The 26,749-nt window shown below is 34.8% G+C and overlaps 1 protein-coding gene across 5 annotated transcripts in view; it reads left to right on the forward strand.

Moving 5' to 3' along the window:
• NBEA (neurobeachin) overlaps positions 1–26,749 on the forward strand; it is a 458,842-nt gene that overhangs the window by 141,940 nt on the left and 290,153 nt on the right. For 4 of the 5 annotated variants that reach the window (XM_066544903.1, XM_066544904.1, XM_066544902.1 and 1 more), the window contains exons 21-30: positions 317–509; positions 761–1,783; positions 3,637–3,854; positions 5,327–5,480; positions 13,027–13,050; positions 15,494–15,674; positions 16,308–16,438; positions 17,688–17,795; positions 19,364–19,532; positions 20,923–21,018. In XM_066544903.1, the coding sequence (XP_066401000.1) occupies positions 317–509; positions 761–1,783; positions 3,637–3,854; positions 5,327–5,480; positions 13,027–13,050; positions 15,494–15,674; positions 16,308–16,438; positions 17,688–17,795; positions 19,364–19,532; positions 20,923–21,018 (2,297 nt within the window). The remainder of the gene's footprint in view (positions 1–316; positions 510–760; positions 1,784–3,636; positions 3,855–5,326; positions 5,481–13,026; positions 13,051–15,493; positions 15,675–16,307; positions 16,439–17,687; positions 17,796–19,363; positions 19,533–20,922; positions 21,019–26,749) is intronic. The other variant, XM_066544905.1, reaches the window with a different exon arrangement.

Below are 26,749 nucleotides of genomic sequence, written 5' to 3' on the forward strand. Positions count from 1 at the left end.
AATAGTATTTTCTCCTCATTGATTTCTGGGTAATAGCTATTTGTTATATTCTGTGTAGAGTTTTAGAGTCTGTAGTAAATTAAATATATTTAAAATAAATTTAATACATTTGTGGTAACATTTCTTAGTTCAGTAACTAATACTGGATTCTTCTCTGTAGTATATTTTAATTATTTTTTCATACCGAAGTATTTTTAAATTTATTCTTAACATTGGATTGATGTTAAGAGATGATGTTCCTCCTATCTTAACCATTGTAATGTTAAAATAAAGAAGCTTTGTTTGGATATATTTTGAACTAATTATTTCACTTTAGATGTTTACTTCAGTGTTCAGTGTGGCAGGACTGGATGTTTTCTCTGGGATACATTAATCCTAAGAACTCTGAAGAGCAGAAGATCACAGAGATGGTTTACAACATATTCCGTATTCTCTTGTACCATGCAATAAAATATGAATGGGGAGGCTGGAGAGTATGGGTGGATACTCTTTCTATAGCCCATTCCAAGGTAAGAAACAGCTCATAAATGTTTTTTTGAAATACTGATAACCCCCAAAGGCTGTAGCAATACAGCAATATAAGATGTAAAAGGATTTAGTGCCATCTGGTGGCTCCCAATACTCATGTCAAGGTAGCTTTTTTTCTTGTCAAACACTTAGTAAGCAGTACTAAATATGTTCCTAAAAATCTTGCTACATTTTGTCCAATTAATCTAACGTATATTTATCCACATAATATAAATGTTCTTTTCTTTTTAAGGTAACATATGAAGCTCACAAGGAATATCTAGCAAAAATGTATGAAGAGTATCAAAGGCAAGAGGAAGAAAACATAAAAAAGGGGAAGAAGGGGAATGTGAGCACCATCTCAGGTCTTTCTTCTCAGACAACAGGAGCAAAAGGTGGAATGGAAATTCGAGAGATAGAAGATCTTTCACAAAGTCAAAGCCCAGAAAGTGAAACAGATTACCCTGTTAATACAGATACGAGGGACTTGCTCATGGCTACAAAGGTGTCAGATGATGTGCTTGGAACTGCTGAGAGACCTGGAGGAGGAGGAGTGCATGTGGAAGTTCATGACCTTCTAGTTGATATAAAAGCTGAAAAAGTAGAAGCTACTGAAGTAAAACTTGATGATATGGATTTGTCACCAGAGACACTGGGAACTGGAGAAAATGGTGCACTGGTAGAAGTGGAATCTCTTCTAGATAATGTATATAGTGCAGCTGTTGAGAAGCTCCAAAACAATGTTCATGGAAGTGTGGGTATTATTAAGAAGAATGAGGAAAAAGATAATGGTCCATTAATAACTCTGGCTGATGAGAAAGATGAACCTTCTACTAACAATACCTCATTTCTCTTTGATAAAATACCTAGTCAGGAGGAGAAACTCCTTCCTGAACTTTCAAGTAATCACATTGCCATTCCAAATGTGCAAGAGACACAGATGCATCTTGGTGTAAATGATGATTTGGGATTGCTTGCACATATGACAGGTAGTGTAGATATAACTTGTGCTTCAAGTATAATAGAGGACAAAGAGTTCAAGATTCACACCACTTCAGATGGAATGAATAGCATTTCTGAGAGGGAATTGTCTTCATCATCTAAAGGACTAGAATATGCTGAAATGACTGCCACAACTCTTGAGACAGAGTCTTCTGGTAGCAAAACTGTACCTAATGTTGATGCAGGAAGTATAATATCAGATACAGAAAGATCTGATGATGGTAAGGAGGCAGGGAAGGAGATACGGAAGATCCAGACAACTACTACAACCCAGGTAAATTTCAAGTACCCATGTATGTGTCTAATGTAAACACTGCTCATTGCCAAGGGGGAGATTAATAGTATGAGATCTGAGAGATATTTGAAGTATATGTCTTTAATTATATGAAAAATATACACCTTCCAGGCCCATTTTCTTTGAAAATACCATAACGTGAAATCTTTCATGATGGTATAGAAAATATATATTGCATATACTAGTTAAATAACTAGTTATTTCCTACTAAAATTAATGAAAAATTACAATGAATTGGTTTAAATAATATGGTCGGCATTAATCTCTCTTTGAGAGATTAATGATTAATATTATTCTTCGAAATAATATTCTTAAGAATAATTATCAACTGAGCAACTAGCAGAAATTAATCTTCAAATCTCTTCTTTGTGTGCTATGAACTCTAAGCTATCCATGGTTAAATACTTTTTCTTAAAATGGAGTAAACTGTAAAAAAATTATTGACGTAATTATTAAATTTAAAAAAATGGAAAATAATTGTTTTCTTAAATAATGAGAAATTTTATTTTATCATATATACAGTGGAGCTGCTGGTTGGAGTTTTGATTGCTGTAGATGTGGTAACTGCCTCATTAGATCTGATCTCTTTGAGACCACTGAAAATTATTTAAAGATCAGCTACCTAAGTGGAGATACTTACATGTTTCATGCTTATTTATGCAGTGGCAATGCACATCAAAGCCCATTCTTGCAGATACAGTATTATTGGCTAGATAAAAGCTCCTCTGTTATGTTGAAGTTATTATACCATTGTTGCTGCTGGCCATGAGGGTTACCTGCAGTTGTACCTGAAGGAGAATGTATTTGACTGGAGTTGCTACCTCTAAAAACAGGTCTACAATCATCTCCCTGCCTTATCAGTAAGAATTAACTATCTTTTATTCAAATGGACTAAAAGAAAGCAAGCAAATTGTGTGACAGAGATGGGAACTACTGCTTACTCCTAAGAGTTAATGCCTTTATTAATAATAGATTAAATATTGAATTCATATAGATAGCATGAATATATCAAATTCTTTCCTATGTTTCTAACTAGAAAAAAAAAAAGGAAAATACAATTGAAAGCACTATGCAGAAATTAATGTGAAAAATTAAAATCTTAGATAAGTCTAAGGAATAAAAATAATTTAAAGATAACCCTAAGAAAAACATAGAAAATGCAAGCAACTGTAAAAATTTTAGTCCTAAGAGATCAAATTATATAAAGGAAACATTTTCTACTCTCATAACACTGGCTATAGGAGATCAAGATCGACTAAATAAACAAGAAGCTTTTCATCTCAACTCCAGTGCTGTGCCCATTTTTACATTGCTAACATAATTGTTTTGTAAAGTTCTCATATGTTTTTAAATTGGCAAAATGGGATTTGAGAGACTAGATGTAATTCTCTAATGATCTTCTAAAAAGACCAGATAAATAAACTGGTTTTCAAAAATGAGGAGCTGTCCAAAAATATACATTCTTTGAAGCCACCACTATGTAGTTTGTCCATGTTTATTAGCTCAAAATATAATCATTACATATAAACAAAGTCTTGTTGCTGGCCTTGGATGGGCTACATTTGGTCTTTTCTGTAAGACTTCAAGTGAAGAATCTGAGAGTAAAAGCTTGGTGAGTAGCTGAAAAGGGGGCCAGCCACACCCCTCACCAGCACTGACTGATTTGACTTGGAGCAGCTCATTTACTGAAGGATACTGCCTGCCTTGGAACACCAATGTCTCCTGTGGTTTGTGGCCACATTGTTTTGTCTTGTCCTTTCTCAGATTCTGTATTGCATTCAAAAACACACTGCGTACAGTTAGCATCACTTTTGAACCTCTTGTTGATGTAGGCAATACAGGGTCGATCCGTCACCCAGCAAGACCGGGATTTACGTGTTGACTTGGGATTTCGAGGAATGCCGATGACGGAAGAGCAGCGACGGCAGTTTAGTCCAGGTCCACGCACAACTATGTTTCGTATTCCAGAGTTCAAATGGTCTCCCATGCACCAGCGGCTCCTGACAGACTTGCTTTTTGCACTAGAAACAGATGTACATGTTTGGAGAAGGTGGGTGCTTGTTTCTTCTTTAACTCCTGATGTGTGTTGCCATCAATTAGGAAAAATTAGGCGTGTAGGAGAGGGGATGTTACTGGGATGGTGGGGAGAAAGAGTTGGTGTTAGCTGCAGTGCCTCTCTGTGTCTTCTACCTTCTCTTTTTACCCCTTCCCAGCCTGGAACAGCTCAGTTTTACAGGTAGTAATTCCTGTTTTCTTGAGGAGTTGTATAAATCCTAAATACCTGAACTAACTGAGCTGCTCTTCCAGCTTATGTTTAGCATTAGAATCTACTGCCCCTGTTCCAGACAGGATGACTTCTGCTAGTGGCCATCTTCCTAAGTGATCAATTAAAAGAGCTTCTCTACCTGCAAGGTGTATAGATAAAACCTTTCCTGTAACATTTTCTAAGGAAACACCCTATTGACAGATTTTCTTTTGCATACCAGCTACTGGCTGAGTTTAGTCTTGGTGATCATCTAATATTTCATGACAGCAATGTGATTTCCCAGTGTTTTTGTACATTTTGTACATGTTAATAGAGGTAGTCTGTAACTATAATATAAGGAGACAATTTACTCTAATTTCCACTACAGAATAGTTAATTTTCACAAAACTTGAGCATAGTTTTGCCAAAGGAGAAATTTAGACTACATTACATTTCCAGTTTGTTGAACCATTCTGTGATACTCACTTGAAAATAGACAATTTTGATATTTTGCTTTTGGCCAAATATGTGGGATGTATTCAGATAATGCTTGATGGTTAAAGTTCAGATGGTATATTTTCAGTTGATGCCTTTAATTTTTGTTTGCTGGCTGACAACAGATGTTGCTTTGGGGAAAGACCATACTTAGAGTATTCATCAATATTTTCACACAGGGGTTATATATTTTCGGGGAGTGACTGTTTCATGGGACAGTTGCTCACCAATTAGAAGTCATTGAGATTTCAACTAATCTTACAAGCATCTGTGGTTTGTGGAGCTATTATTAATGCTAGGCTTATTATCAGTTAGCAAAGTTAATACTGAATCAAGTCTGGCCATGTTATTGAGTTTCTCCTTTAAAACAGTAGCAGTTGTTATCATTAGATGTTATCAAGGGTGCTTCAAATGGCACTGCTGCAGCATGGTGAAATCAATATTAAATAGTTGCTTTCAGGCTGCAGAAACAACTCCACTCCAGTTCTGCCTTCAGCAGAACTGCCTGTGAAGTGAAGTACTGGTTGATGGGAATAAAAGGTTAGAAGATGTTGTTCTCAGCTGAGTATTTGAATGTAATCCTGTGCAGAAAGAGGTAGCAATCAATTTGTTCATTAGACTAGCCTTGTTGATATTTTTAGACAATTTACATGCAAAGTTTTGTAGACAAAATTTTTCCTTTTTATCAAAGGAACATTCACAGTATGGTTGCAAAGAATATATTTATCTAAAATTTATTTAAATTGTTTATTTTTAATCCTTCTTTTCTTCTGTCCTTGCAGTCACTCCACGAAGTCAGTGATGGACTTTGTCAATAGCAATGAAAATATTATTTTTGTACACAACACAATACACCTCATTTCCCAGATGGTAGACAATATTATTATTGCTTGTGGAGGAATTTTACCATTGCTGTCAGCAGCCACATCCCCAACTGTAAGTACAATATTCCCACCTAGTGGTCGTATTAGAAATTGTTGTTAATAATGCAAACTACTATTTTCAATTGACTCTTCTTCTTTAGGGGCTCTTGTCCCCTTTCTGCTAATTCCTTCAAAAATTTAAATTTATAATCAAACTGTTACACTTTGGTATACAGAATGTTTATAACATTTTGCATTTGAAATGCTTATTTTATCAGATCAGTAGTACTTAGTAAGAAAAATATTTCATAGTTATTTAATATTCCATTTAAAGGGATGACCATTAAGATAATGATTCCTGTAACAAAATAGCATGCTTTATGATGTCTACTCATTGATATTCATAAACCTTTTTTGCATGGCCACTATTAGTTTGTATGCCAAATGAGACCAGATGTCATCCCCTGTCTACTCTGTTTACTTCTTCCTTCATTACGTCCTTCCCCCCCCCATGTTTTTTTTTAATCTTGTATTAAAAATAATGGATATTTTTATCTGCCCAGAGTTGTAAGTTCTTAGCAGATTAAAGCTCAGGCAGAGTATTATCACTAGAAAGGGAGAAATATTTTATAAACTTTGCATTATTGACAAGAGTAATTGTGTTATTTGAATGGGATGCCTAGTCTGTGCCTTTAATATCTGTGACTGTTTCTTCCATACTAAATGTCATCTAGACCATCCTGTAAAAATTATTTGTAGTTAATATAGGTCTTTGAAAGGGGAGACAATGAGGCCTAGAAAGGACAAAGAGACTCCTCTGAAGTAATGTAGGTAATAGACACTGGAGACTGCAAATGTGGTTTGCAGTAAAAGATCAAATATTTTTTTTCCTATCCATTCAGCAATTGAGATTACTTTTCTCTTTACTTTTACTTCTAATTTAAAAACCTTTTTGGTTTTTTTTTGCGGATTTTGTTTGAATGGTGTGAATGCATGTGCTGGCAATTTGCTAAACATTAATGTAATTTTCAGACATGCAATTAATACAATTTTTTATGATGTCTCTTTACTATTTTCACTGTGTTAACTGGAAAAATATTTGCTATAAGCAAAAGTGAAAGGACACAATTATTGTTTGTAGTAAAAAAAAATAACATTAAGGTCTTGATTTTGGAAGTGCTTCAATGTAAATATTGACAAGTATGAGCGAGTACACACCTAAGCAGTCTTGAAATCAGGCTACATTATCATTCTTAAAGAATATTCTTTAATATTCTTTAAATATATTGGGGGATATATTTTTAAAGCAAACATTTTAGGCATCATTTGAAAATGATGGTGTTTTGATGTCTTTTATATAAAAAATATAAAAAAGGCACACCGTTAATTAGGCTGCAGTTCCATGGAATGCCCTTTGTGGGTTTTAATTCTTGTCCTGGTATATGATACTGCAGAACCATTCTAAGAAATTATAATTTTGAAGTTTGACATTTCCATCTATTTATTTTGGATAATATATATGTGTGTGTGTGTGTCTATATAGATGGTTACCTGACACAGCTTTAATCGTTATGCATCCATTTCTTAAAATGTAGTGCGTCAATACTGCCTTGATCAGTAGCAGTGATTTTTATGCACTGATACGAAAGACTACATTTTCAAATTTGGTTATTATGCACACATTTCTCCACTATATGGAGACTGTGTGATTACTTAAATATTTAATTTTACCATCTGTCTAGGACAATAAAATAAAAATAAATAGTGAAATAAAGTCATTCACTTCGTTTAGTTTCTGCTTCAAATTGAATGCATCCTACTGTGTGGAATTAAAAAAAAAGGCTTCTTCCTGCCTGTTCAACTGCATTCCTGTTCCTCATTGCCCATCCATAAAGATTAACAGGAAGGTGGATCTATTCATCACTGTGACAGATAGGAAGAGTGCAGCCCATCCTCCCTCCTTAGAGCAGGTGCTCTCCCTCAATCTTGCTGTGAATCACAGTTTCAAAGGGAGCAGATGCCCTGCTGGGCATCAGACCACTTTTGAGTATCCATAATCTGATGAATGAAAAGAAGTTTCATACTGATTCTCAGACTTCTAATGCTTGTGCATCCTTGAACTGCTGTGGAGAAGCGGATGGATTGCTGGTTCAGAATATATTTCTTCTCAGCCTTGAAAGGGCAAAGTAGGCCACTGAAAACAATCAGTTACAAAAGGCTGTCTCACCCTCCTCCATCCAGAAGCTGCTAATGGTAAGAGAAAAGAGGTTTGAAACTGGAAGATTGATATGACATCTCCACTGCATAAAAACACTTAGAGCAGGCCTGCTACTGGCCACTCTCTGCCAGAGTAAATTTTAAAGGGGGAAAGGTAAGCTGTAAGCTTTCTCCTTCACTGACTCAAAGACCCACAGAATTACAGAAGGGCTGAGGCTGGAAAGGGGATGCAGGAGGCCACCTGATCCAGCACCCATGCTCAAGCAGGGCCATCTACAGCCAGCTGTCCAGGACTGTGTTGGGACAGCTTTTCACCATCTCTGAGGATGGAGACTCCATCGCCTCCCTGAGCAGTTTGTGTCAGTGCTCAGTCAGCCTCACCATGGAAAAGTGTTTCTTGATTTCCATGTGGAATCTACTGTGTTGTAATTAATTACATTAATGAATGACTTTCTATCCACAAGGTACACAGTTCAAATTTTGTGTAGTACCTCCTGAATCCCTCCCGAACCCAACCATTCTTTCAGTCTGTAGTTCTGTAATTGAAACTGGTCATGGTAATAGAAGTCCACTCAAGCTGCGTTGCACTTCTCTTCCAAAAGGAAGAGGCTACATAAGGCTGTTCACAGGCTTCATAAGCTGCCTCACTGGGTCAGCCCAAGGGCCTGTCTGCTTTAGGATTCTGCCACCAACAGTGGCTGTTTGCAGCTTACATCAAAATGCAGAAGTACAAGCAAGCATATTGATTGCTCAAATAACACTCTGTTCAGCATTTAGGATTTTAACAACTAGAGAGGGTGTTTGAGCTGTCATATTTAATAACCACTGAGGAATTCATCCTTCTAGACTTTATCTAATCTTTTTTGAAGCTACTTACGCTTTTAGCTTCCATAATATCCTATGGCATTGAGCCTGACAAAGCAATTATATAACCTTCGAAGCACTTCTTGTCTTTGTTTTTCTTAAGCCTGCTTAAATGCATAAAGTCACTATGTGCTTTACTGTTTATACTATGAAAAGAGTGGTTAATCATGTCTTTATTCAGCTCCATATCCTGTATGTCTTTGTAGGATTGAGTCATATCTCCTGGTGTGCCTGTTTGAATCCACACCATCTTCTTCTTGTTGGGTCTCTGATCCTCCATATCTCTGTTCTGCAGCGCTTTTCTGGATCACATTTTGTAGATCCTGTAGAATACATGTATTCAATTTATCAACAAGTGTGAGCTCATTTTTATTTAATTTCTTCTTTCTTCACTTTCATGAATGGTGAGGCTCTGACATTCCCACTGATGGTCTTTGGGGGCCCATATTGAAATTTTAAAGTAGTAGTTCTTACTTATTTCCTCTTAGTATATTTTATTTGTGGCATAGATCATGTATTTACATCCTCTTACAAAAAATTAACTTATTTTTTGTTTTGGAATAATGAAACATGAAAGCAAAAAGACTATAGAACAGACAGTAAAGGTCATTCCACCCTTTAACTTTGGGATGATTCAAACAGGAATGGAATTCATGAAGAGATTAGGGTAAAATCTCAGTGTTCACTTGAGGTACTTACATGTGGCCTAGATTTCTATGCAATGGAGATCTACTCAACAGAAGCAAATTATTAAGATATCTCTGATGTAGACATCTACCAGATCCTTGTAGGGTCTGGCTGGAATGATTGTTAACCTGGAGCTCAATCCATTCTCTTTTTATGAGATATCTTGTTTTCTAATGGAGAAAGACAGAAGCACATAGTTCCTTTTTCAACTGTCTCACAGTCCTGCCTGTGCACAGTTCCTTTATTTCAGTGAATCAGTTGGAGTTCTGGCAAATCTGGGCCACTCATTCTTAAGCATTCCTAAATTCTGCTGGACAACACTCTTCTCAACAATCTGCTATAGAATTAACTGCTCTTACATGTATCCCATTGCCTCTGTATTTATAAAGCAGTTTACCTATTTCTCATTAGTAGAACAGATGCTGAATATTAGATCCTTGAATTAATTAAGTGTATTTGAAGAAAAGAGCCAAGGATAAATTTAGCAAAATGACATTCAGAATACTAAAGCAATTGCAGTTTTAGTTTTTGTTTGGTTATTTTTTCTTTTGTTCAACAGATTCTGTATTGTGTTCCCTCCATTGCTAAAAAAAGTTGTACTGTCACAGTTTCCTTAAAAAGATGAATGCTTGAAAAATTCCCCATTTCAAAAAGACTTCTTTTTCTTTTGCATGGTTCAGATTTGGAGTGAAATGGCAATTCTTCTGGGCTGGGTGGAAGATTATTGCATGATTCCTTGCCTGCTGTAGAATGCGCACTCTTAGCTATAGAATTTCTTCAGTATGGAGTGCCTGTAAAAGAAATCTGCCTTTTATCTTGTGGGGTTTCTTTTTGTTTTATTTTTTGTATGGTTTTGGATTTTTATTTGTTTGATTGATTTTATTTTTTAATCTAGACTAGGATGATCTGAATAGAAAACTTTAAATATAGATTTAAAAAAAAGAGAATAAAAGAAAAAATGCATCTTTGGTGTAAACAAAGCACTCAAAAATCTGTGGGGGGTAACTCAGGAATGCAGAGAAGGTTATATATTTTTATGACATACGGGGCAAAGTTTACTCTAATTTACAATAATCTATTCCCACAATTTTTAATATTCCACTCAATTTCAGTTCTATAGTACCACTATCCCAGGGTCTGTACATGGACTTACTTCAAATGCTGGTGTTTTTAAAATGTTGCCAGTTGTATATATGAAACTATTTGAAACTTAAGAAAATATTCACAAGAAATATGAGCAGGTATTTTTTTTTTACAATATAATCTGGAGTGTCTTCTACTTTTTAATTCTGACTTCTTGGATATTAAATTGGGAATATTAGATAACTCTTGTACAATTATGGGAAGGTTATAAAATACAAAATACTATTTCCTTTTATTTTCTCTTTTCTGTTGGGGATGTCTTTGAGGCTTTCTAAAAATAACTGCAACCATAAGGAAGACATTATTAAGATGTTGTGGAAGTGTGAAAAACAGGATGTGTAAGGGAAAAGGTTTGCAGAAGATGCTTTCTGTTAATAGAAGCTGGTTTGCAGATAAAACATTTTTTTGTACAAGCTAGCAACTGGAAGGAATCACTGCCTGCTACAAGGATAGCGGCTGTGACAAGGACTTGGGGACATTGAGCAAGGCAAAAGAAATTTGAGGAGTTTAAATATTTGACAATTATAGACAATTATATGACAATTTAGAACAAATTTCCAGACCCCTTGCAATCAGTTTGTTTTTCTACTTATTCTAAGAAGTCTGTATTTAGCTTCTTACTTGCAGAATTCAAAATATCAGCTCTCAAATTGTGATCTGAGGGCTGCTGGTGTTATATGAACTGTCCACAAAACTCCATTAAACATTTAATGATGGCCTCCTTAGGTCTGTGGATTAAAAGCTGAGATGTACGACCTGAGTACAGTGTTACTGTTATCACGTTCAGGGCTTGTGTGGTTCCACGGGTGCTTTGTGGTCTACAACAATTCTGAGAATCAAAAGTGGTAAAACTGACGCAAAAATTGTCAGATAGTAATTAAGAGATAATAGCCACAAGTTAATTCTCCAGCTGCATCCAACAACAAAAAGATGAAGACGCATTTAAAAAACTGGTTGATCATTGTATTTTCTGCCCCAAGAGGGAAGAAAGCTGTTCAGTTCAGCTTGTTTTGCTTTTTGTTAGATTAGACTTTTCCACTGTCTAAATTATAGCAATGATAACTGACAGAATCTGAAGTTTCTTTCTATTTTTAAAACAGAACCAGTGAAAACTTAAGACTTAGTTCCTAGACTGTTGTAGTGTGTTTTTATACTTTGTAATACTTTGAAGTAGTTTTGTTTTGTATCCCCATATTTTTCCCAAATGGTTTACCCCAAACTGTGCCCCCATCCCTTTACCTGTGTTATCCCTCTCGCGGGATGAGATCATCCCCAAACCCCCACCCTGGCTCTCTGTCAGTCACTCAGCATCCCATCCCCTCCATCCAGAAGTTTTGGTCCAGGTCATCGAGTGATTAGCCAGAGGCTGGGAGTCAGCCCCCCAAGCCTTGCCCCATACGCTGTCCTATATGTCTATCCCCCAGCATCCATCCCTTAGGGTCACTCACTGGTTGGTAAAATGTTATCTACTTTTGGTTTCCACCTCCCTTTAAATGTGACCTTGGCACATCTCCCGGGGCTCTCGGCAGGAGGCCCCTGAGGTGCAGGAGCTCCTTCGGAACTCCTAATAAAACCTTGGATTGACCCCTGCTAAGAGTCGGCCCTTTCTCTTCTACCAATGTCTCTGGTGTCTCTTGTGCTGCAAAGGCACCCAGCCCAGGTGCCCTCAGCACCCTCGGGGCACAGAGAGTGTCTCCCTGCCAGCCCAGGTGCCCTCAGTACCCTCGGGGCACAGAGAGTGTCTCCCTGCCAGCCCAGGTGCCCTCAGCACCCTCGGGGCACACACACAGAGTGTCTCCCTGCCAGCCCAGGTGCCCTCAGCACCCTCGGGGCACACACAGAGAGTGTCTCCCTGCCAGCCCAGGTGCCCTCAGCACCCTCGGGGCACACACAGAGAGTGTCTCCCTGCTGTCAGCCCAGGTGCCCTCAGCACCCTCGGGGCACACACAGACAGTGTCTCCCCGCTGTCGGCCGTGTCGGGGCTGCCCCCCGGTGTCTGCCGACTCGGGACTGGCCCAGGGTTCCTGAGAGGCTCGCAGAGGGACTGAGACACTAGACCACTATGATGATAGAGAGAGTGGTTCTGCCTAAAACTAAACCATAAAAATTTAAAACACACTTGATTGTGAATAATGAAATTTGAAGGGCAACTCAGTCTGAGTGTCTTAGACACTGGTTTAGGTTGAAGAAATCACACCCAAATGTAATATTATAATGACCTATCTTGTAGTGTATTCAAGGGAAGAGCATTATGCATGAAGAACTAGAGCATTGCTTGTTGTAATTCATGTTTGTTTTTTCAAAGCATTTCAAACATATTTGCCTCCTCATAAAAGGATTAACTACTTTACTACATTTCAGTTGAATGGCTTGTTGTATAATGCTCATATCTATATAATTAGTTAAAACATTACATTGCTTTGCCTTGCTTCATAAAATTGCTTTGGAAGAATAGGTGTTTACATGAACTCTATAATAATACAAGATTTAAAGTTTTCCTTGTGCATAGCTATCTTTGACAAGTCTTTACTTTCAAATGTTCATGCTGAGCTTAAATGTTTTGCTGTTTTAAATATAAATTAAACAAATGTATAATTGCAAGATACTAATTTGTTTCAATTTACCTTGCATTTTTTAGTTAACTTAAATAATTTTCTTTTTCTTTTATTGTTGTGATCTGTTGTCTGTTTTGTCTGTTGCATGTCCAGGGTTCTAAGGTTAGTACTGCCGCTGTAAGTTTCAGTTTTTTGCATTTTCAAAAATATCTTATTTTTAATCATTTGATATTATGAATTTCTTTTACTAATATTATTCTTACTATTATTTTCCTATAACATGCAGTGGAATGTGAATATTAGGTGGATTAATTAACTTTTCCTACCATATTTCCCTTAAAAACCTAATGCATTGTCAATATTGGTGCTTGCTGTTAGCTCCTGGGCTGACTGTAGTCAGGCCTGTGAGCTAATTGAAGTTATAAATGCAGCTGTCAGTAGAGAAACTCTTTATGTCCTGAACGTGTTCATTGTATAGGAGACTTTGTACTGCTCTTAAATTACACTGAGTAGTTATGGAATAGTGATATGTTCACTTTTCAATGAGTTTTAGGGATACCTCTATCTAAAATATTGGTGATACTAGAAGGCAGCTTGATCAATAATGAAATATATTTTAGACAGTATACAATACCAATGTGCTGTATTTAACAGGTAGAAATGATGGTAAGTTTGGTGTAAAAAAAACTGTCAGTCTTTTTTTTTCTTCCATGTAGCAGAATTTTAGGGAGATTTCTAAAAACAAAACCAAAACATTCTTTTTAATTCAAAGTTTGCTATAATCTTGCTAAAATGCACTGAAGTCTTATATTAAGTGAATTTACTACATAGCTTGGAAAAATAAAAAAGCAATAGATATTCTGAGAGGTTTAAGACCATGATTGGCACAATACAGTTGAAACTTGATAAAAATCAACATCAGGCAGTCAACTGGCTGCAAGTGAGCCTGATGTTATTTCAAGCATGAGTTCAAAGTTCAAACTTCCATAACCACATATGAGTTTTTCTAGCAGACTGTTATGGCTTTAGATTTTTGCAAAGATATTTTCTTTGGGTGAGTGCTTTCAAAAAATCATCTTCCAGTCTGTTATAAAAATCCCAGCAACCTATTTTTCCAAAAGGTAGGAGGTACACAGCACAAACTAAACAGGGGAGCCCTGGCCAAAGATAGGAGATAGGGTGAAAATCTTTCTTCTGAGAGTTGTCATTTTACTATTTTTCTAATATTTTTGGGCAGTTCAGACAGATGACAGCCCTTCCCAAATCACTCATGTGACCAACATGCTACATCCTTAAGAGAAATTAAATGAAGGGCTATCTATCATTACGGTGACACATGCCACTTTGTATCTTTCATCTTTCAAAACAATTGTTTCCTTAATGCTGTTTGGCACACTTTTCACTCTTATAATTTTGGATGTAAAAATATTCTTCAAAGTAAAGCATGAATGCAGCTAATAACATTTTAGGAATATGGAAATAAACATTTTTTTTGCTTTTTGGATTTTTTATTTCCTTTAGAAGAAAATTACCTTAAGAGCACCAAATATATAATTTTTTTTAAATAAATGTTTCTAAGCAAATTAATAAAATTAGAGAAGCACAATAAACGTACTTTTTAAAGGACTAAACTGTGTGCTCAGAAAGTCTTGCAACTGGAAAGCTTGTTGACAATCAGTAAGAATCAACCACCTTTAAACAAATTTTAAAATAGTATTTAGGCATATAATTCTGGATGCAAACAAGTATCACACATTCCTGTTTTCAATTTGCCTATCTCCAGGGGCAAAAGTGTTTAAACAGATATTTTTTGTTTTGGATTAATCTGACTGTTTCCTCACTTATCTGCACTGTTAAATACCTGAAGGCATTTGGAAACATGACTCTGGACATCTAAGTGTCTTTTTTGAAGAAAAAAAAATTTGGTTTTCAGAAATATTGAACTCATTCAGAATTTTTCTGCTGATTCCCACTAAGGAGAGTCCAACATTAGGAAAGAAACAGCAACTTTCTGGGACATGTGAGCTGCACGCCATGTCACTTGTCCCTTTTTACTTTCCCTCTGTTGTTGTTGTGAGGTAGCAAATATAAATTGAAGAATTGGACTCTGTCAGGATTCTATATGCTGTAAATGTTGCAGGGAAAATCAATTCATGGAGGCAGAGTGCAAAACTGTATGTTTTTTCCCACTCCACTCCTCATATTTGTTTATATGAAAGAAAATAAAAAAGTAAAAGCTATACACAGAGTAATTCCTTTAATCTGTTACTGTTTGTGTAGCCTATGGAAGAAAGTAAGAATATGTTGCACCCTTTTACACCATGCATTATTTTATTATCTGCCCTTACTTTGTCTTTATCTAATTGCTAATAACCTTCTCAATTATATTAGACTTTTTCTCATCTACTACAGCATGTAAACGTAAATAATTTTCTCACTCTTCATGCTGCCTTACTTTGAATTTCACTCACAGCTTATATTAATAGTATCAGTAGGAAATTTTAAAATAACTTTTCAATCTACCTGCCATTAAGCATAACAATTTATATTTCTATGTGTATGTGCTGTCTTTATATTTAGTTGTGTTCAAACTGTTTAATTCAATTATCTCCTTTTAAAGACTGAATTGGAAAATATTGAAGTGACACAAGGAATGTCTGCAGAGACAGCAGTAACGTTTCTCAGCCGTCTGATGGCAATGGTTGATGTACTGGTATTTGCCAGTTCTCTAAATTTTAGTGAGATTGAAGCTGAAAAAAACATGTCTTCTGGAGGTCTAATGCGACAGTGCCTAAGGCTTGGTAAGTCAACAGACAGGATGTATTAAATAGTTACTTACAGATCAATGAGTTGCGATGGATCAAATAGTGACATGTGCAGCAAAGGACCTTGTAGGAAGAGCTTGATGTGATAAAGTAAAAATCCCATTTGTTATTTATTGACCTGATATGTTTTTAAGGCCAATTCAATTTAGTCATAAGAAAGACATGTTTGAAAATATTCTTCCTTATGTATTTCAAGTTCCATATATTCAGGGAGAGTAAAAATATTAAATTTAAGTCAGTAAACAGATTCTTTTTTCCTCAAAGCTGCTTTGCTGCCTCCATATTGCAGTTTTTCTTTTGAAAGTCTCCATGGATTTGTAGGGCTCTATGGGCTATGTAAAATAAAAAGAGTTGGGATACTTGTGCAGACTCTGTAGATCTCAATATATTTTGCAACAGCAGGGCATTTGTCTTCATTGTTTACTGTTATACATACTACTTATTGTGATACTGATAATTTTACTGTTCCTGGTATCAAATTTGTGAGTTATTCTGAATTTTTTAATCAAATTTTAAATTACTGCCTGCTAGTAATGAGTGCTAATTGGTGTTCTAAATATAAAATTGAAAAAGTATTCTAATTTGTTGCATTTTCCTTTCTTCTTTTAGTTTGTTGTGTGGCTGTGAGGAACTGCTTAGAATGCCGGCAAAGGCAAAGAGAGAGAGTAAACAAGACATCATTAATTGGCGGTAAAACGCAAGATGCTCTTCAGGGTGTAACAGCATCAGCAGCAACCAAGGTAACTGATCATTAAGTAACAAACAGCAATGATGACAAGCCTGAAACACTGGGGTTTTTTTAGGATCAGAAAATAATTGTAACTGCCTTCTCAAATATTTGGTAAAAGCTTAGGTTTTTCCTGTTAGCTGGTTTATGGTAAATGTGTGTGAGGAGGCTTATTTGAAAGATGCAAACCTTGATGCAGGAGTATGACTGTAGCAATTCTAACCAGCTTCTACACTTTTGCTTGGCCTACTTGAAAAGAGCAAGTTCCCTTACTCACCTCTGTCATATATACCTGCATAGATTTTTTCTATTCCATCAGGGTACTCTCCACTTTTGATGAAATCCTGCAATTGCATCTCTGTTGGTGAAATATCTGAGTTCCAATAACTTCAACAGACCTTTGAATGCATATTAGGCATCAGTATACTATCTGCTTTTAGAAGTGAATTTTATTGTATATTCAGTTACCACTTCGCTTTTTCATCCTTCATTTTTTTTTAACTTGTTGACAGCTTTAAGACTTTTGGGATACAGAAATTAAAATCTGAAATAATTTGGTAGAGCCCATGACTAAAATACAAGACATTGCATGATGTAAAGGATCCCTTCTTTCTTGCTATTATATTTTCATTACTAAATCAGGGGTTTTTTTCTTCTCTAAAACTTTTTCAAGTAGCCTTTACAAAGTTAGCTCCTTTCACAATTTCATTTCATAAAATTTCACAAAGACATTACCTTTATCAATGTTGTCACTTTCAATGCAAGGAAAATCCCTTTAAGGAGACTTTCAGGTATTCAGGACTCAATTTAATACATTTTAATTTTTAAAGGAAGCATGCTATTCTATCTTTTTTAAATATTAGCAGTTTTATTATCAATAACCTGTAATAAGTCTCAGTAAAATTAACATTTTTTTATTTCTGTTCAGCATTTTCAAACATAACAGGCATATTAGAAATAATTTTTTATTCTTTTATGACTCAACTGTAATCTGAAACAAACTTCTGTGTGAAAATTATTATCTTAACTCTGTCTAGAGATACAGTTGTTCCAAGCTACTGGAAATATGTAAGAATTTAAATTAAGACAATAAGACAATAATTCAAAGCATCACATTATTTCTAGAGCCCTTATCTGAGTATTATGTGGAATATCATCTAAGATTGATGTAATAGCTAAAAAATTATGTCAAATTAAGATTCTAACAGAAATGCTTTGATATTTTGAGGGGACCAAAAAATCTCACTACTTTTTATTTTTAGACTCCCCTTGAAAATGTCCCTGGAAATCTTTCTCCCATAAAAGACCCTGATAGGCTTCTTCAGGATGTTGATATTAATCGTCTACGAGCAGTTGTTTTCCGTGATGTGGTGAGTAATGTGTTCTGTAATTCTTTCTTCTGCAAAATCATCACTTATGTTTTGAAAAAGATTTTGATTGTACCCGAATTAAAAATATTCTTCATGTGTGGCACTTCCTATACTATCTGCAAACTCTGCTTTTGACATTGTAACTACCGGCCACCTTCTGCACTTAAAAATTATGTTGGTTAAGGTATTTGAGATTAGTAGTTAACTGTGTTTAACACTCAGCCTTAATCTTATACTAGCCAAATAAACACAGCCAAGATAAATTAGTTACAACATATGTTGATTAAAATTGTATTACTAAAGGTGTCAACTATTGGTCTAACCAGGGTAGAAAGAAGACTTAGTCTATATGTTACAGAAATGCAGCAAATCATTTTGTAAACACAATTCTCACTTCTGCTGAACACATTTATGTATGCAAACATATATAAAAATGCTTTTCAGATTTTTCTGCAATGGATTTTAGCACGAAGCTGCACCATAATATACTTGCTTTTGAATGTAGTGCAATAGGAATTATTACTGTATACCTGCAAGTACATCGTTATGTTTAAATTCTCCAACATGTCTTCAAAGAGGCAATATTCTGTCACCTATTCTTTTCTTAACTAATGGAGAAAAGAATACAAGAAAGCATGTCTCTGGAACTTCTATGAAAGAAATTAATATGAGAATTTCTGATTATTTTTAAGACTTGCAAAAACATGCAGCCAAGTTAAATAATACCCAGAAAACATGGAAAACAAGCACTGGAACTGTAATAGAAAGTACATTGAGAAAAGATGAAACCAGCAGAGGAGTAGACAGAAACTAAAGTTTTAATTTTATCATGTTAAGTTTTACATGATAATAATAAAAGACATTTAGTTGAATTAGAGCAATTTAATCTCAATCAGGATAATATCTAAGCCATAGATGGCAGTTTCCCTTGAACAGCCGATTATGTGGGATGAGAAGAAAAGAAGACAGTAAAGTTATAGGGGTCCGCGGTCCTGGCTTTCACTTAAATCAGTCCTGGAAACCTAGGATTCCTGCTGACATCTCCTGTGGAAGGGGAAATCAGAATGTACAAGCTATTTCTGGAAGACAAACAGGGGTACATTCTCCCTGCTTTTATGTGTTACCAGAAGCTGTTATGCCTGCTTACGCATCCAGCGTCAGCTAGAGAATCATCAGAGAGTTTATATTTCCCTATCAGCCATTGTACCCCTTACCTCCTTCTGTCAGGGGCTGTCACAATCTCGTCCTTGGGGCAGCAGGAGACAGTTGTCCTTGCTGCCAGGAAGCCTTTAAAGCACTCTCAGAGTAGAGTCAGGCCTCTGTTTTGAAAAGTCCATTGACTCCACAGATCCCAAGATTTGTGTAGTTGCCGAATTATCTCCAAAATTTGGTACTTATTATGTGCTCTGCGTGTACCCACTCAGCCTTCTGCATTATCCATTTCCTGCTATGCTGGGAGAAGCAGCATTTCAGAAAGGTATTAACTAGTAAGACTTGTGATGTTTTTGTAGAAAAAAATCCATGAAAACATTCAATATTCTAGATGTGTTTCTTTTTCCCTTGCACAGGATGACAGTAAGCAAGCTCAGTTCCTAGCTTTGGCTGTGGTTTACTTCATCTCTGTCCTGATGGTCTCCAAGTACCGCGACATCCTGGAACCACAGCGAGAAACTGCGAGGTCTGGGAGCCAGGCAGGTAGAAATATCAGACAAGAAATAAATTCACCAACTAGTACAGGTAAATTTGTTTTCTTCAAGTGTTATGTGATTTTGTTTTGTTGTTTTTTTTTTTTTAGAACAGTAATTATTTTACTACAAAGTTTTTTAGTGAGTAGCTTAAGATCCTAATAGCAAATTACGTACTACTTTCTTTCAGTATAAAAATTTGGGCTTTTAAAATACATTGGCATATTTCAGGTATTCTCTGTACTTGCTTATAAGGTATTACTAATTTTCACTTGTATTTTTCTTTAATGTTTTTATTTTTCTTTAACTTGAAAATAATTAAAAAAAAACAGGATTCCTGCTAGAGTTAAAATTGTAAAGTACAAGGTAGTTCACCAAAAATCTTCCTGAATCTGTTATGTGTTAGGAAGAACAGATATGTTTATACCACAAAATGAATAAACAGAGAATACAGCTGCTTGCCCTCATGAGCTCCCTTTGTTTGAGTGAGGAGGTTTGTGAAAGGGTATTAGTGGAGGACTGAGTACTTTCTTGGAGTACCTGGATTTAAAAGCCTATGATAACAATAGAATAAAAAGAAAATATTGCTATTGCCTTCTGTGACTGAACTGTTTGTTATTTGTTTTAGTAGTGGTTTTACTGGCATGTGTTCTTCAGCCCGAAAGGAGGGAGTCTGTTAGGTCTCAGAACCTGTTAGAATTGAGGGATGCCAACCTTACCCCACTCTGTTTCCAATATTTTGCTTCAGTCCAATATTTTTTTTCAGGTCTGATTGGATTGATTTTAACTGTACCTTCTGTGTTAAAAGAGTTGTAAACAGAGCTGCATTTGTACACAAAAATTTTTGTTTATGTTTTTGTTCTTGTATTGATCGATAACTGCTTTCTTCATTTATGGAGTTGCTAATTTTTATTCTTCATAGAAATTTTCTTCCAATTTGTTATATTCACATTTAGTCATTATTTTGTGATTCATCATGCTGTTTTAATTTGCTAAGTTTATGTAATTTTCTGAAGTCAATGTGCTTGTAGGTTTCCCATTTGAAAAATACTACATAAACATAGTCAGTTAAAAGAAATCATAATTCTTTTTGCCTTCCTGATTTAATGTTATGGTTCTGAACTAAGAAACTGCTACTTTCATCCATTATTGTCTTGCCTGTTTGCTTGTATATATCTATCTATCTATCTATCTGTGTCTTTTTTTCCCTATAAATGTTGCTCTTGAAGTGCCCAAATAATAGGTATGCTGTTTCCTATCTCTTGATATGGAAATTGGATTTTTTTTTCTTTTAGAAATGCCTTTTTTTTTTTTTTGCTTATTTTGGTAATACCATATTTGCATGTTTCAATGAGATAGGATATCTGTCATGGATCCACAGTGGACCAGGCCACACATGAATACTAGCTGGCTCACATTTGATTCCATGATTTTCTCCACAGTTGTGGTCATACCATCTATCCCTCACCCAAGTTTGAACCATGGATTCCTTGCCAAGTTAATTCCTGAGCAGAGCTTTGCCCACTCATTTTACAAAGGTAATATTAACATCATCTCCTAACCTGTTTGGGTGTTCTTATTTAATGTAATGCACTTCAAGAACTAAATGTGATGTTACTGTTGATAAATAAGTATACGCCTCAGGTTACATGGAGATCAGACCTGATGATACCTTTAAAACTTTAACTTCCTGCCTACATTTTTCTAAAAAATATCTCTCCCACTTTCACTACAATTTATTATCTTTAATTATTATAAAATAAAATGAAACAATTAAAAAAAGCCAAAAAAACAGTCAGGAGAAGGGAATGAATATAGGAAAATTTAAATGCTTTTGGTTTGTGGTTATTCTGCTACAATATTAGGCCCAAGAAAATAAAATCAGGCCTGTTTTGAAAAAATTGCATACCAAATGAAGTATAAAGTAGTTTTGTAGTATTCCCTTTCCCTGTATCTTTTCCTGTTCTTTTGCCTTCCTTTCTCGCTTTTTTTCTTGCCTTCCTGATGGTATGTAAACCTCTGATACTGTATGTGAATTATTTATGCCTGTTACTTAATGTGCTGTGCTGTGTTTCTCTTGAAGGAAACCAATTTTTCTACCAAAGCAACTATTATATGTTTTGGGCCTGATTTGTTTTGTTTTGCTTGTTTGTATGTTTTAATAGATACTCTTTAAGGTAGGAACATGGGTGTTTTTGTCATTTCTTGAAAAAGAGAGGGTTACCTGAATTTAACTTTAGCCAAGTTTACTTGTACATTTCCACAATTATTTGCATGCAATGTGTTGTAAACACAGAATGTAAAATAATTTTTAAAAAATTAATTTGATTAAAATGTCCTAATTTTGTAAGATCTCACCGAGTAAAAAGACTGATTTTTAAAAGGCTTGTTATTTAGAATGCACACAGTTTATAAAGAACAGAATAGTTAGCATCCTACTTCAGTAATAAGGTGACTTATGCTTGTCATATGCTGTTCTTGGAGTATTGTGTTAAAATACTTATAACATCAACTTAGACTATTACTATGTTAATCTGGCATTTCTTGAGTTTTGATGTGTGTATGTATGTATAAATTTGCTCTGTGTATGCAATATTATAAATTGCTTTAGTTTTTAACTGTGTGTAAGCCAGGGTTTGTGATTTTGATTAATATTATTGTCTGCCATACAAAGAAGAAAATATTTTTTATTTCTTAATATTAATATTATTATCTACTGTATTTGTTTTACTTTGAGTTCAAGTAAAATAGTTTTGGTTTTGAAATAGTTGAATAGAGCTACATTAAAAGTGTGAGCAGGTTAGAAAGTAAAGTGGTTTGGCTTTCGAAATAAATAATTCAGTAAAGGAAATGTTATCTGTGGTTAATTTGTTGATATCATCAGATCCTTAAGGGTTTTAACTGTCTGACGTCTCAGTCTCATACTCTTTACAGCTTTACCCATTGGAGGAAAAACAATTCCACTTTTTATATTTTGAACACAGTTCCTCAGTTTTGAGCATCAATAAAAATTAAAGGAAAAAAAAAATTGCAAATGCTGTCAGTAAAGGCCAGAAGTCAAAACATATTTGTCATTTCAAAAGAATCTTTCATTCCAGTGGGTAAGCCAATTGGGTTTTTTTCAGTGACCTGAGTTGCTTTCAGACTTTGGCAGCAAATTTCATTTTTTAATATGATTTTAAATTTTAAGCTATTTTTACTTAATACAAAGTGATTTAATGAAGCTTTTAAAATTAACAACACATAATTAAAGCCAAGTCCTACTTATTGAAAATTAATAGAAATTTGGTTGTTACCTGGAAGTGAAGACATATTTTATGCATTCCATATGACACTAGATGGACATAAAGAACTTTTTCTTTGTTTATCAAGCAAGTAGTATCATAATTGTTAGAACTGTACAAGAAAAGAGCTCTTTAATTCAGGAAGAGGAATTAACTCCTTAAAAGAAAACCATTTCTCCATTTTTAGAAGAATCTAATTATCTGACCAGGAAACTTACAGGGAAAGGGTAAGATAGAATTAGGTATATTACCAGTATTTAATATAATTATTTTGTTCTTAGTAAAATTCTTACTTTTTTAATTTTTTCCATTGTGTGGGGCAATATCTTTAGTTAAAATCTACTTCAATCTGTGTGAGACCCTACTTGTCTCAAGTACATTACAGTATGTGATCAGCAAATGCTTCCCATGAGAAACTACAGCTGCTGTCAAGTTTGAGTTATAAGAATTTTAACATCATTTTATTTGATATGAAACTCTTCCATTATCATCATAAAAAATATTAAACTTTGCCTTCTTTACTGATATTACTGGATATAAATAAATGGTAGTATGGAAATAAAAGACCTTAAAATATATTTTGCAGGGAAATATATTCTACCCTTACTTAAAATGTTTGTAGAAGGCAAAATAATGTTTCTTTTACTATTATTCAGATATTGCTCATAAGCTAGGTGTTATCTTAGGGTGTTTGAAGGAAAAAGGTCACACCCAAGAAAGGAAAAACCATTACAGTAGTGTCCATGACTACCATTTAACAATAAAAATATTTATTTCTTTTTAACATTCTATACCTCTGTATTTATTTTTCCTTGTGACCTGATCCACAGGGAGAGGAAAATATATCTGTATCCGTAGATTTACTTTCATCATAAGTTTGTTGTAAGTGCTTATGTTTCTCCTCCTTGTTTCAAATAACTTTAAAGGGTCTTCAGTACTTTTAAATTAGTCAGTGTGTAGTCAGACAAAGCAGGTCTTGCAAAATTAAGAGAAAGTTCTCTCTCTTCAATTTAGGTCACATATAACTTTACACTTTGAAGTAATTCATTACCAGAGTCTCAAGGGAAATGGCAGATTAGAACTTTTCTCTTGAATCTGAAGGTTGTCTGAAAAACACAGTCCTACAGAAGTAAATACTGCAGACTTGCTTGTTCCTGTTCAAAATACCAAAGAATTAATTAAATTTAAAATTAATTATTTTAATTAAATAGAGAGATTTAGTAAAGATGAGAATAACATTAAAAATGATTGTCCAAAACCTCTGTACTGGATTTTCAGGGTTTTGTCTTAAAATCATCAGTCATGCATAGTTCTACTTCTAGAAAATATTAGTAGTGAATCAATATTTCATCTAGTCATCTTCATCTCCCTTAAAAATAGCTGAAGAGAGGTTAGGGCACATTTAGGGTACAGTTCATCTGACCTTCTTTGAGATCTCCTGGTCACTAGAAATGCCAATCTTTCTTCATTCACTACAGCTGATGTGTCTTGGTCAGATCAATCCTGACTCCTGTGACATAGCATAACTGAACTCCAGACACAAACACTGGTTTATGACAAAAGCTGGAATCAAATTCTTTGACGTCAGGCACTGAATCCAATAATGACATTATGTGTCTTAGTAATATCCCCATCCACATCTATAGTTACATATATGTTCATACAGCTGTGTTAGTCAAGACCATTAATGTCCATTTACTGGTTAGCAAGAGCTACCTTTTTGAGCTTAGCACAAAATGCCAAAATTTTCGTTTCTGAAATGGGAGCAATTGGAATAGCTTAGAAAATATTGGTTTGTTTTCTGTTGATTTCTCCACTTAGATAAGGATATTTTCCTAACGTTGGTATGAACCAATTTTGTTCTGTGTTATGTCTGGAAGATGTGGAACTAGAGACACAAAAATTAGGAGCAGCCTTTTCTCTTACCAGGCAGAGGGTAATCAGTACATATTTTGAGAGAGAAACACCTTTCCATCAGAATAAGAGAAGGAATAGAGGAGTGTGGTGTATTCTGTTAACAACAGCTAATAAGCCTTACCATGTAAAGCTGAGTAACCTTTTCAAATTATAGCTACCAATTTCAAGGAGATTTAGCTATAGGAGTCAGGATCACTTGAAATGAGTTCTTCCACTTCTGGTTGCTATTGAAGTAGTCCTTCCTTGAAGGCTTATTGGACTATTTGTTTCAACAGTGTTTCCACATCTCCAACAGTAGAAAATATGAATTTTTTTTTTTTCCTTTTTACACTTCAGCTGGCCTCCTGTAAATTACTGAGAACACAGTTAAAATTAACGAAGTAATGAGTAGATATTTTCAGTTCAAAATTGATGTTTCCATTTTCATTATTCATGAGTGTTTCAGAAATGAAAGTATGGCAACAGTGCAACTTAGCTTATATATATATTGTGTGAAGCAAATCAGTATATAGGTTATCAGAAACTTCTATCAAAAATTGATTGACTTTTCCCCTTGCATGCTATCACTGCCTGTATTTTTCCCAAAGCACTGTAAATTAATAGATTTCTTAAAGATATGTGGTGCAGATGGACTGGAAGCTATTGATTAATTTTTCTTGACAGAATGAACTATATTAAAATGTTGCAGAAACAGTTTTCTCTTTGAAGACAAGTAAAGTATCCAGTTTTTCAGGTCCCCTAGGTATATAGTACTCTGGGAATTACACTGTTTGTATTTCTAATGTAGTAGCGTAGAGATTTCCAGACTATTTTCAAACTATTTTGCATGAGGATAACAGCCTAAGTATACAAAGTGGACTAAAGGACAAATTTCCACTGCCTGTGAAAATATTCTTTGCCTCAGGAAGTCTTGACAAAACTCATGTCTCCATCCCACTCAAAATATAGTTGTATATATATTTTCAAGAAAGGAGAATACTATAAGGAGCATGGGTGATAATCATGATTTTCATAAAATTCCGATTATATTGAATTTCTGCCTTCTGCTTAAAATAATCATACTGCTCTTCTGATGAAACATATGCTCCTTATTCCAACTGCATCTGAAAAGACATGCATTTGAAGATCATGAGATATAGTAATGAATACATATTAATCTATTATTTATTGCCCTTTACCAGCTACTTAAGGAGATGTTTGCACGTGTTTTATTATTAATTGATCAGTGATTATGTATGCATGAAGCAGTTGTAATAGGAATTATTTTATTTTCATTTGTTTGTACAAATTACAGATGTTATAAAAGTTTTTTTTAAAAACTTTCAGTTTTTTAAAAAGTAGTGCTTAAACCAAAATGTTTTAATATGTTTCCTTGTCTAGATGGAACATTCTCTGTGCTCCACTGTTAATTTTTGTTGCTGGATGCTGTAACCTACAGAGAGATTTTTTTAAAATTTCATTTGTAAGAAATGTCTAATTACAAAACCACCATCTTTCTCAGCATACATCAGAAATACAGATATCATAAGTACCTCTAAAATAATTTATTTTTTAATTTTTTGGGTTTGAGTTTGCAAAATAAAAAATAAATTACTAAAAATATAAACTGAAAAAACTAGGGAAAGTCACCTAGGGAAAAAAGCATATTACCATATTGTTCCTAATTTCCATTTGGGTTTTCTTATTTTTATTGTACCTTCTTCATATCTTTTAGTTAATATCTTGGTAATGCTTTGGTTTAAGACATTTTTTTTGGCAGCCAGGTAATCAATCAGACTGATGTCTTATCCATCAAAACTGAGTGAAAGACCCTTGAGTAGTTAAGAAGAAGACATTGATTAAAGACTGCCTAAACAGATCAAGAGGTTTTGTCTGTCATAAATGGCTCTTTCAGTGTCCTTTCTGTGGTCAAGGTAGCTATGGCCTGCTTTAATGACTTCAGGGAAAGAAACAAATGAGACGTATGAGGAATTTGAGCACATAGAAGAAATTTCCAGAGAACAAAAAAGAGAAGATGGGCACTTATGCACATCCAGCTGTGAACAGAGGCTGATGATAACTGTTCTCT

Source organism: Molothrus aeneus, chromosome 2, assembly GCF_037042795.1.
Source record: "Molothrus aeneus isolate 106 chromosome 2, BPBGC_Maene_1.0, whole genome shotgun sequence".
Classification (NCBI taxonomy): Eukaryota; Metazoa; Chordata; class Aves; order Passeriformes; family Icteridae; genus Molothrus; species Molothrus aeneus.